This window comes from Bos grunniens, chromosome 2 (genome assembly GCF_055505025.1).
Source record: "Bos grunniens cultivar Pamir isolate PY7600 chromosome 2, Bosgru_T2T1.0, whole genome shotgun sequence".
Classification (NCBI taxonomy): Eukaryota; Metazoa; Chordata; class Mammalia; order Artiodactyla; family Bovidae; genus Bos; species Bos grunniens.
In genome coordinates, this window is record NC_141166.1 from 33,664,538 (window position 1) to 33,676,631 (window position 12,094).

The 12,094-nt window shown below is 38.6% G+C and overlaps 1 protein-coding gene across 1 annotated transcript in view; it reads left to right on the forward strand.

The window, feature by feature from the left end:
- Positions 1–12,094, forward strand: part of ABCA12 (ATP binding cassette subfamily A member 12) — a 201,550-nt gene that overhangs the window by 54,301 nt on the left and 135,155 nt on the right. The window contains exon 3 of the mRNA XM_086366424.1: positions 10,031–10,184. Within this exon, the coding sequence (XP_086222550.1) occupies positions 10,031–10,184 (154 nt within the window). The remainder of the gene's footprint in view (positions 1–10,030; positions 10,185–12,094) is intronic.

Sequence of the window (12,094 nt, forward strand, 5' to 3'; positions counted from 1 at the left end):
GAGAGAATTAAGAAATTAAGCTTAATAGGAAGAATGTCCTGCAATGAAGTGAGGAGTCAGGATTAATTTTTTTTTCTTTTAACTTTAACTTAGAAGCAAATAAAACTGTTGCCAAGATTCTGTTTGTGAATGGCCACGGCAGGGAGATTTTAAAAATGCAATTGTGAGTCCCTCTGCATAAAAGACAAGTTTCAGAAAGGCAATATACGAGTTAAGGTTAGGCCATCTAACAGGACAAACAGACCCCACTCACCCAAGATGAATTGTAGAATTCAACATTCTTTGCCAAGTAGGAATATTTTTTAATAGTATTATGGAGATTCTTACTTTTAAATTTCTCCAGAGTCAGTCCATATGGGAGTTTTTTTATCTAGCATATATGTGTTCCTGTTGTGTGTCCTAGCCTTGAATCAAATCATTTTGTTTATGATTTGAATAGATCAGACCATGCCCTTTGGAAGCCATCACCCAGAAGGGTCCCCTTAATATTCAGAAAGGAGGGCTGTTAATTCTGTTCTGGAAACTTAGTAATGTGGGTTATGGAGCCCTTTTGACTGACCATCAACTTAAGTGTGTACTTTGAAGACTGAAGAGATAACATCCAAAAAGATTGCAATATCCCTAGTCCAAACTGCCTCATCCTGTTATCTTAAAAAATAATAATAGTAATAAACTAAAGACACAAAGCAGGCAGGAATCATTCCCCACTTCCTCTCATGCCTGTAACTGCATAGCCAGAGCCCAAAATGGTCTCCACAGGGACATTTTTTGCATCTTTCAAAATCCATTGACTGTGGTTCTTAGAAGCAGCTCCAGGGAGAGTGGGAGATGTGGGAAGGATCCCAGCATGCAGAATGCCATCTCAGTCACCCAAATCTGTTCTTTTCTCAATAACTTTAGCCAGTTTGTTGTTGTTGTTCAGTTGCCAAGTCGTGTCTAACTCTTTGCGACTCCATGGATTGCAGCACACCAGACCTCCCTGTCCCTCATCATCTCCTGGAGTTTGCCCAAGTTCATGTCCATTAAATTGGTGATTCAGTTCAATTGATTGACCATCCAACAGTCTCATCCTCTGCTACCCTCTTCTCCTTCTGTGTTCAATCTTTCCCAGCATCAGGGTCTTTTCCAAAGAGTTGGCTATTTGCATCAGGTGGCCAAAGTATTGGAGCTCTAGCCATTAGACATATACAGACACCAACCTTTTGTGTATAGGACCTCCTTACCCACCGCTTTAAGGATTAGACATTGTGCCTCAGCCCTCACTGCCAGTAACAGTCTACATTTGCCAATGGATTTGAACTTGGGAAAGCACTTGTGAAGCAAGACTTGTCTGGGGAGAATTAGGAAAGATGTGTCATGACACCACACCCACTGAACATGCAGTAATTGAAGCACTACACCAGTTGATACAGGTACACATTATGAATTACTAGGGGAAGAAACATGGCCTGCAATCCTCTTATCCACCCATTGGTTCACAGCACAGAGATGAGAGACCAGGCAGAACAGCAGAGCCCTAGCCACTGTGTGTGAATTAGACAAATGTTGCAATAACAGTGAGCATTGGTAACTCATGATTCTGTGTGGCCTTTCCTTCCTCAGCGTTCATAGGACTTTACACAAGCTGTATCCAATTAATCTCCCTTGTGCCCCATGAGGTGGCAAGGCCCATTATCCTCAATTTGGTGGATGTGAAAATAGAGACATAGATTAATTTACCCTGGGAATTCAATGAATCAACAGCAAAACCAGAGGTGGTACCTGTTCTTCAAAGTTTCAGTCTGTTCATTCCAAGATGTACTGAAACTTAACTGAACAAAATATTTATTTCATTATTGTCCTATGTCATATAGTTCTAGATCCATCCCTGGCCTCTTGTTTTTCATGTGACCTTGAGTAAAATTGTTTGGTCTCTCTGAGGTTATCTGTGAAATGGGTGTACACTTGACTTACCTATCCTATAGAGCTGTCATGGGGTTCACATGAAATGCTGCTGCTGCTAAGTCACTTCAGTCATATCCAACTCTGTGCGACCCCATAGACGGCAGCCCACCAGGCTCCCCCGTCCCTGGGATTCTCCAGGCAAGAACACTGGAGTGGGTTGCCATTTCCTTCTCCAATGCATGAAAGTGAAAAGTGAAAGTGAAGTCGCTCAGTTGTGTCCGACCCTCAGGGACCCCATGGACTGCAGCCTTGCAGCCTCCTCCGTCCCTGGGATTTTCCAGGCAAGAGTACTGGAGTGGGGTGCCATCACATGAAATGATAGCTGTTTAATTCTGTCAAAATGTGAATCTTTTTTTTAACCCAATATTTTACTATGTATTTTCAATTATATTTTATTCACAGTATTTTTGACATTTCAGGAAAACAAATGACTTCTATATGCAGTTTATATACTAAAACCATGATGAGCTTTGAAATCAGACACTAATTTGCTTTCTTTCTAACACACAAACACACTCATACACAAATACAAATAACCCAGAGTTACATTTTAAAATGTTTAAATGAAAGAAAATTTAATAGAAGAATGAACCTTACTTAGAACCTCCTCAGTGCCAGCCACACAGTATCTGTTCAGTAAACATTTATTTAATAGATGATGGATGAATTCACTTTGTGGATAATAAACTGAGCAGTTGGTGTTAGAGATGTCAATGTGTACTAGCTAGATTTCTGTAGAAACCAAGAACTAAAGGGCCTGTAACAATAAATGTTATTGATTTCATTAATCAATATCAGTCTATCTACTTTTATAAGATACATGAATATAATGCAATATTATCCTTTGTACTTATCCACTGAGCTTACTGTTAATATATCCATTGTTATCCTCTGAACTTACTATACTTGGTGATAAAATTGGAAACTTTGCCTTACAAATAACAAGGATGTATATTATGCTAAAATTCTAAATCATTCTGTCTTACTGTGACCCTCAGGGACTCATCTATTCATTGATTCATTTATTAATATAATTAATAATTGCTTACAATGTGCCAAGCATTGTGCTGAGAAATATGTTAGAACTTTTCTTTCTTTCACATAGCTTATTCTTTAGTCTTTCAAAAGGGCAGTTTTATTGAGCTGATGGCTCTGAAGATTCTCAGTCCTATCAGTATTTAACCCCAAGCTAAGACCTCTACGGCTTCCCTGGTGGCTCAGCGGTAAAGACCTGCCTGCAATGCAGGAGATGTCAGCAGACATGGGTTCAATCCTTGGGTCAGGAAGATCCCCTGGAGGAGATGGCAATCCACTCCAGTATTCTTGCCTGGGGAATTCCACGGACAAAGGAGGCTGGTGGGCCAGAGTCCATGGGGTCCCAAAGAGTCGGACACAATTGAAGTGACTTAGCGTGTATGTATGCAAGGTCTCTCTGGACCGTGAAGGTAAAATAAATAAAAGCAGTTTTTCAGAAGGAATGAAGTCAGAAAGATCCGTTCTATTTGATTTTACCTTCTGGTGGGCAGGGGAACAGGATCAGGACAAGCTGATCCTCTAAGTGGAAAATGTGTGGGAAGGAGAACAAGGGCAGTCCTGTAGTGCCTGACAATTTGAAATGTCAGGTTTTATGTCGTTCATAATTTTCAATATGTCTTTTACAATGCAATTGAGAATAAAACTTTCTCAAAAACTAGAAGAAGAAAAGGACTTACTTAAATAAATTATTACACCTTTACTTCTGAGATTCATTTTCTTTCTCCTATTTGTTTAATTCATATCGGGTTATTGGATCATTTGTAGGTAATGTTTCTAGAAATGTTTGTCCTATTTAGTGTACTTGTCATGGTGACAGATTGTTGCTATGATGTTTCACAAGGCAACTTCTCATTTGCCTGCTTAGAAGGACTGATACTTTTTCTACAAATGTGACCCTGTATCCAAAAAGGTAAGAAAAACATAACCCCTCAAATGAATAACTCCATATTTTTAAAAGCCAGGATTTTATTCCAAAATTTATCATTCACCTCTCCGCTAGGGTAAAGAACAAATTCCTTTCACCTGAAAACACAAAAAATCACCTAGGTTGGGTTCTGAACTGCTTTGAGAAAAACACAAAGAAACACAGTGGAAGTTCTCCGATTCTACCATTATTATAATATTTAAATGTCACCAAGGCAGCCTGCAGAATGCTTTCTGAGCCTAATGATGTCAAATGGAAGCAGCTTCATTACCAAAAAGGCTGTGACATTTCTTTCTCTAAAAATACAATAAGTAGAAAATAGTACTTCTATAGATAGTGCCAGTGAGCAACAAGCTCCTGAATGTATTATGGAAGTGGGCAAAAATCCTTCTGTAGTGATGAGAAAGAAAAAAAAAGGAATAAGAGAAGATGTTGGGAAAAATGCATTTGTGGCTATATCAGTGATAAAGAGATAGAGGGCTAGGTGAGAGAAAGGGCAGTAGCAGGAGGAGGAGAGAAAAGAAGACATGGAAACAAGAAGGCGGTGTGTGGCAAGGAAAGACAGAAGACTGAGAAATAGAGAAAAGGGAATAGTAAATAGATTAGTTGAGATAAGGGAAGAGGAAAAGAACGAGTGAGGATGAGTGCAAGCAAGAAGTGAACGAGGAACTTCCCCGGTGGTCCAGTGATTAAGAATCTACCTTCCAATGCATGGGATGCAGGTTTGATCCCATTCAAAAAACTAAAATCATGGCATCTGACCCATGGCAAATAGGTGGGGAAAAAATAGAAACAGTAACAGAGTTTATTTTCTTGGGCAACAAAATCACTGCCGATGGTGACTGCAGCCATGAAATTAAAAGACGCTTGCTCCTTGGAAGAAAAGCTATGACAAACCTAGACAGTGTATTCAAAAGTAGAGACATCACTTTGCCAACAAATGTCCATAAAGTCAAAGCTATGGGGTTTCCAGTGTCATGTATGGATATGAGAGTTGGACCATAAAGAAGGCTGAGCACTGAAGAATTGATGCCTTTGAACTGTGGTGCTAGAGAAGACTCCTGAGAGTCCCTTGGACTGCAAGGAGATCAAACCAGTCAACCCTAAAGGAAATCAACCCTGAAAAGTCATTGGAAGGACCGATGCTGAAGCTGAAGCTAGCTCCAATACTTTGGCAACCTGATGCGAGGAGCTGACTCATTTGAAAAGACCCTGATGCTGAGAAAGACTGAGGACACGAGGAGAAGGAGGTGACAGAGGATGAGCTGGTTGGGTAGCATCACTGACTCAGTGGACATGAGTTTAAGGAAACCCTGGAAGGTAATGAAGGACAAGGAATTCTTGCATGCTGCAGGCCATGGGTCGAGAAGAGTCAGACACGACTGAGTGACTGAACAACAGGGAACTAGTATCCTACATGCTGCAGACAACTAACGCCATGCATGACAACTAGAGAGTCCCTCACGAAGAGCTGATGTAGCCAAATAAATAAAATAAATAAACATTTTTTTAAAAAAAGAAATGAATGGGGCAGGAGAGGGAGAAGGACATGTGTAAGAGGTTATCCTCCTGGGGGTTCAGCAAACTACAGTCTATGGACCAAATCCAGTCCATTGGCTTTTCCTGTAAATTAAGCTTTATTGGAATACAAGCTGGCCCATTGATGTGTATATTGTCTATGGCTGCTTTCATGCTACAATGGCAGGGCTGAGTATTTGTGATAGAGCCAGTATGGACCACTTAAAATATTTACTATCTAACTCTAAAGGAAAAGTTTGCAATCCAATGTTCAGTTCAGTTCAGTCACTCAGTCATGTCTAACTCTTTGCCACCCCATGGACTGCAGCAGTCCAGGCCTCCCTGTCCGTCACCAACTCCCAGAGCTTGCTCAAGCTCATGTCCATTAAGTCGGTGATGCCATCTAACCATATCATCCTCTGTCATCCTGTTCTCCTCCTGCCTTCAATCTTTCCCAGCATCAGGGTCTTTTCAAATGAGTCAGCTCTTTGCATCAGGTGGCCAAATTATTGGAGCATCAGCTTCAGCATCAGTCCTTACAGTGAGTATTCAGGATTGATTTTCTTTAGGAAGAACTTGTTGGATCTCCTTGCAGTCTAAGGGACTTGCAAGAGTCTTCAACACCACAGTTCAAAAGCATCAATTCTTTGGAACTCCACTTTCTTTATAGTCCAACTCTCACATCCATACATGACTACTGGAAAAACCATAGCTTTGACTAGATGGACTTTTGTCAGCAAAGTAATGTCTCTGCTTTTTAATATGCTGTCTAGGTTGATCATAACTTTTCTTCCAAGGAGCAAGCGTCTTTTGATTTCATGGCTGCAGTCACCATCTGCAGTGGTTTTGGAGCCCAAGAAAATAAAGCCTGTCAGTAATCTAATCTTATTGTTCTTAAACTTTAGTGTGCATCAGAATTGCCTGGAGGGCTTGTTAAAATAAAGATTGCTGAACCCCATCCCCAAAGGTTTTGGTTAAATAGATCTGAGGTAGGATCTCAAATTTTCCTTTCTAATAAGTTTCCAGGTGATGCTGGTTCTGTTGGGCCAGGGCTTGCGCTTTGACAACTACTGCTTTTATTTGTACATAATGTCACACATCAATATTGTGCTGAATAAGGACATTTGTGCAGTAAGGGAAACAAAACCAAACTTGATCCTCTTTCTAGATAAACATAGATGTACAGATGGATATCATAATTCTTTACAAAGTATCTTTTTAAAAATTCTTAAACTGGATTTTTTTATAATGCCTATTTCATTCTTAAAACAATGACAACTAAATTTGATTTAGTTAAAAGCTTAGTTAACTGGTAGTTTACTACTAAAAATGTTTGCTTTGCATCCATTCCCTGTAATAACATTTCATGGCTACATGGGATACAATAGGTGCTTAATAAATCAGTGTTATTGTTGTTGCCACAGACGCTCTTATTTTAATGAGTATATGGTTCTTGTTAAAAGGTGATGGTAAAATACGTAATTCTGGCAGTTCACGTTCTGCACAACACTGTGTTAACTTAACTTTGTACACACGTCAGCCAGTTCCTCTTTTCCTTGAACCCATTGTAACAGGTTAAACATCAATTATCAAAAAACTGCAAAATGTTGACTGTCTATACTTTTTGAACACAATAGGGTCTTGTTTCTGAAGAGATTCCTTAATGAATTTTCCTATAAAATAGGCATATCTATTATTAATCACATCAAGGAATGTTGTAGGTTTAAATTCTTTCAAATTTTTATTTAATAATTTACAAACTGTAATTAGTTCCAGAATAAGTAACACTGGCTGTAATATTCCACCTCTTCCTAGATCTTCCCCTGACATCTTTTCCCTTCTTTTCCTCTATTCCTCTATTCCTACGGCGGAACTCCCATTGTGTTCAGCACTAGGTCAGTCACACCATCTGCTTGATGAGTGCTTTAGAGGAGAGGGGTCATCTGCAGCCCTTCTATCTGCCTTCCATTCTGATGACTCCCTGCACGTGCTTGAGATGGACTAGGAATAACCCCATACCCCAAATGAGCAGTTCCAGGTGGCATCTGTATAACATGGTGACTTACCATTCATGGTGAAATTCCACTGAGAACTGTAGAGGTGTGTATGGCAGAATGTTGTGACAGAGTGATGTGAACCGCTAACAGGCAGTTTGCTGCTCTTGAGCTTATTCAGGGAATCGTGCTACGATGAAAACACTGAAGGTTCACTCAAGTTATCACTTGTTTAATGTTAGGGAAGACACGGGTCTTTCTGGTGTCAGAAAAAGAAGCTTCTTAGAAGGTAGTAATGAGTAGTCTGGTGGATGTCTTTCCAATTTTGTTTGAATTTTCTTTTTTTTTTTTTTCCAGTTTTTTTTTTAAATTTTATTTTATTTTTAAACTTTACATAATTGTATTAGTTTTGCCAAATATCAAAATGAATCCATCACAGGTATACATGTGCTCCCCATCCTGAACCCTCCTCCCTCCCCATACCATCCCTCTGGGTCATCCCAGTGCACTAGCCCCAAGCATCCAGTATCGTGCATTGAACCTGGACTGGCATCTCGTTTCATACATGATATTTTACATGTTTCAATGCCATTCTCCCAAATCTTCCCACCCTCTCCCTCTCCCACAGAGTCCATAAGACTGTTCCATACATCAGCGTCACTTTTGCTGTCTCGTACACAGGGTAACTTTAATCCATACTGGTGTTTTTGTGTTAGTTTTTCCTGTGGTTGCTGTAACAAATTACCACAAACTTTGTGACTTAGAAAAAGCACTAACTTATTAAGTTACCTTTCTAGAGTTCAGAAGTCCAGGATTTATTTAGTCTTTGTGAGTTAAAGGTGTTGGCAGGGCTGCATTCTTTCTGGAGGCTCTAGGAGGATCTGTTTTCTGGCTTCTAGAGGGAGAAGGCAATGGCACCCCACTCCAGTACTCTTGCCTGGAAAATCCTATGGATGGAGGAGCCTGGTAGGCTGTGGTCCATGGGGTCGTGAAAAGTCGGACAGGATTGAGTGACTTCACTTTCACTTTTCACTTTCATGCATTGGAGAAGGAAATGGCAACCCACTCCAGTTATTCTTGGCCTGGAGACTCCCAGGGACGGTGGAGCCTGGTGGGCTGCCATCTATGGGATCGCACAGAGTCAGACACGATTGAAGTGACTTAGCAGCAACAGCAGAGGTTGCCCACTTTCCTTGGCTTTTGGCTCTTTCCTCCGTGTCCAAAGTCTGCAGTATTGCATCTTTCAGTCTCTCCATTTTGTTTCCTCTTATTTCCTGGCCAATTTTCTTACTTCCTCTTCCTTTTTATTTTCAATTTTTAAAAAAAATCTGTATTTAAGTTACTTAAATTTCTACTTATTTTTCTTTCTATTAATAATGCATACTTAGCCTTATTGCTCTTACTATTTTTTCTTTTTTTAAAAAAATTCTTTATGTTTATAATGAAAACATCTGTACTGCCACTCATTTTAATAGGTTCATGAGAACTTAAGGTTTTGCTTTTCAGTCTTTGGTCAAAATTATCCTCATGGTTTCTAAGGTTTTTTGAAAATTCATTGTTATCTGTATTCCCCAAAGGGAGGAAACCAGTGTTTTAGTACCTAACCTAATTTTCTGAAAAGATTTGTAATTCACAGCTTGCATATTGTCTTAACTCGTGTATGCTATCATCACATATTATAAAGCAAATGTTAAAGGTTACAAAACCGGTTAACTGCTACAATAATTGTGTTTTTAATATTAGGGAATATCTGCATATTCATTCATATCATTATTATTGGTTTTTAAATAGGAAGAAAATATTGCGTGTATAGGATAATTTTAAATTTTGAGGACATCAAAAATATTTCCTGCATCTGGAAGATTGGCTTCATTTATAATGCCTTTGATTACAAAAGAAGATATGTATATTGTAGGAAAATATAGTTAATATATAATCAAATGAAAGTAAACAAAGTCATGTGAAATATACCACTAAGGAAAAAAAATTCCTCCAATTCAAAAGAAATGATACGAATGAACTTATTTACAAAATAAAAACCAACTCACAGACTTAGAGAATGAACTTTTTATTTTTATTATTAAAACGTATTTATTGTTTATTTGACCTTGCCACCTGACATGTGGGAATCTTAGTTTCCTGACCAAGGATCAGACCCACTCCCCTTGTAGTGGAAGCACAGAGTCTTAATCACTGGACCGCCAGGGAAGCCCTGCTCCAGATTTTTTAATATACTACATATATTTATATATTTTTGAAAAAACTATGGCTATTCTGGTCATACTGTTTTCTGATCTACTCTTTTAACAATGTATTATAAATATCTGTATTACTTGACATTTTTATTGGTTGCATTGTATTTTATAATATGGATAATATAATATAGATTTATTGTTAACACTCTGGCAAACATTCTTGCAGCTAGTTCCTTAGAATAAATCCCAGGAAGAAAAATTTGTGGGGCAACAAGCATTTTAAAGTCTTTTGATCCATAGGGGACCCAAACAGTCATAATCCAGAAGATAATTTCACAGAATGGTTACTGCACTTCTTTCCCTTCCCAAGGAAACATCATAGTGATTTTATTACTGTTTACTTTTTTTTTGACTTTCAGGTTACCTTGCACCTCGAAACCTTCCTAGTACTGGATTCTTCCCGTTCCTGCAAACCCTACTCTGTGACACAGACTCTAAATGCAAAGACACACCCTATGGGCCACAAGATCTGCTTCGTAGGAAAGGAATTAACAGAGCAGTATTTAAAGACAGGTAGGGGCATTTTCCAAGTGTATTCAGTTGCTTTGAGAGATCAAGTCTTGTTTCCTTATGAAATATATGGGAAGCCATCCTAGGTTAGATATACAATTTTATTTTCTATATCTACAAATGTGATGATCTAAATATGAAAGAACAAAGTGGTTGCAAACTGGAATTACCATGTTTATGTGGAATTAGGTATAATCTACTTTGGATGAATTACTCAGTTTTTGCTTATGCTTCCTTAAGGGATAAAAGAGGGTTACAGCAACTCCTACAGCTCAACTCCAGAAAAATAAATGACCCAATCAAAAAATGGGCCAAAGATCTAAATAGACATTTCTCCAAAGAAGACATACAGATGGCTAACAAACACATGAAAAGATGCTCAACATCACTCATTATCAGAGAAATGCAAATCAAAACCACTATGAGGTACCATTTCACACCAGTCAGAATGGCTGCGATCCAAAAGTCTACAAATAATAAATGCTGGAGAGGGTGTGGAGAAAAGGGAACCCTCTTACACTGTTGGTGGGAATGCAAACTAGTACAGCCACTATGGAGAACAGTGTGGAAATTCCTTAAAAAACTGGAAATAGAACTGCCTTATGATCCAGCAATCCCACTGCTGGGCATACACACTGAGGAAACCAGAAGGGAAAGAGACATGTGTACTCCAATGTTCATCGCAGCACTGTTTATAATAGCCAGGACATGGAAGCAACCTAGATGTCCATCAGCAGATGAATGGATAAGAAAGCAGTGGTACATGTACACAATGGAGTATTACTCAGCCATTAAAAAGAATACATTTGAATCAGTTCTAATGAGGTGGATGAAACTGGAGCCTATTATACAGAGTGAAGTATGCCAGAAGGAAAAACATAAATACAGTATACTAACGCATATATATGGAATTTAGAAAGATGGTAACGATAACCCTGTATACGAGACAGCAAAAGAGACACTGATGAGGGAAAGACAAATTGGGAGACTGGAACAAACATATACACACTACTATATATAAAATAGATAGCTATAAGAACCTGCTGTATAGAACAGGGAACTCTACTCAATACTCTGTAATGGCCTATATGGGAAAAGAGTCTTTGAAAAAGGTGATTATATGTATATACATCTGTACACCTTTGCTGTACACCTGAAACTAACACAGCATTATAAATCAACTACTGTGGTAGTTTAGCTGCTAAGTTGTGTCCAACTCTGTTGACCCCATGGACCATAAGCCCGTTAGGCTCCTCTGTCCATGGAATTTTCCAGGCAAGAATACTGGAGTGGGTTGCCATTACCTTCTTCAAGGGATCTTCTGGACCCATGGATCCAACCCAGGTCTCCTGCATCACAGACTGATTCTTTACCAACTGAGCTATCAGAGAAGCCCCCAAAAATTGACTATAAAAAAATCAACTATACTCCAATTGAAAAATAATACTGGATAGTCAAGGCAGTCATTCTTAACTTCCCTCAGAGATTCTCTATCCTACTTCAAATTGTCAGTGCATTGCCCAAGACTCGATCACAAACATAAGATATAGGACAAGGTCAGGGATATTATCTTCTATGTGGTACTACTAGATATAACAGAAACTAGGAAATGCAAATAAGGAAATTAGGGATCTAGAAATCAAAGTAATAAAGTTGGAAGTATACTTAATTGAAGAACCACCTTTAAATGAGGTTAATGTGTCCTATTTTATGGTATGAGAAGCTGAAGAATAAAGATAGGGAATCTAGACCATTTGCAACCTCAGTTTTCCATCCTGAGATTTTTAAATCTAGTAGGAGTCAAGAGCCTAACCATTTGTAGAAATAATAACATTGTAATCTGAATCAACCATGAGATTATTTTGGTAGAGAATTTTTTGTGTGTTTCTCAAGAAAAGATGATATTTATCTGT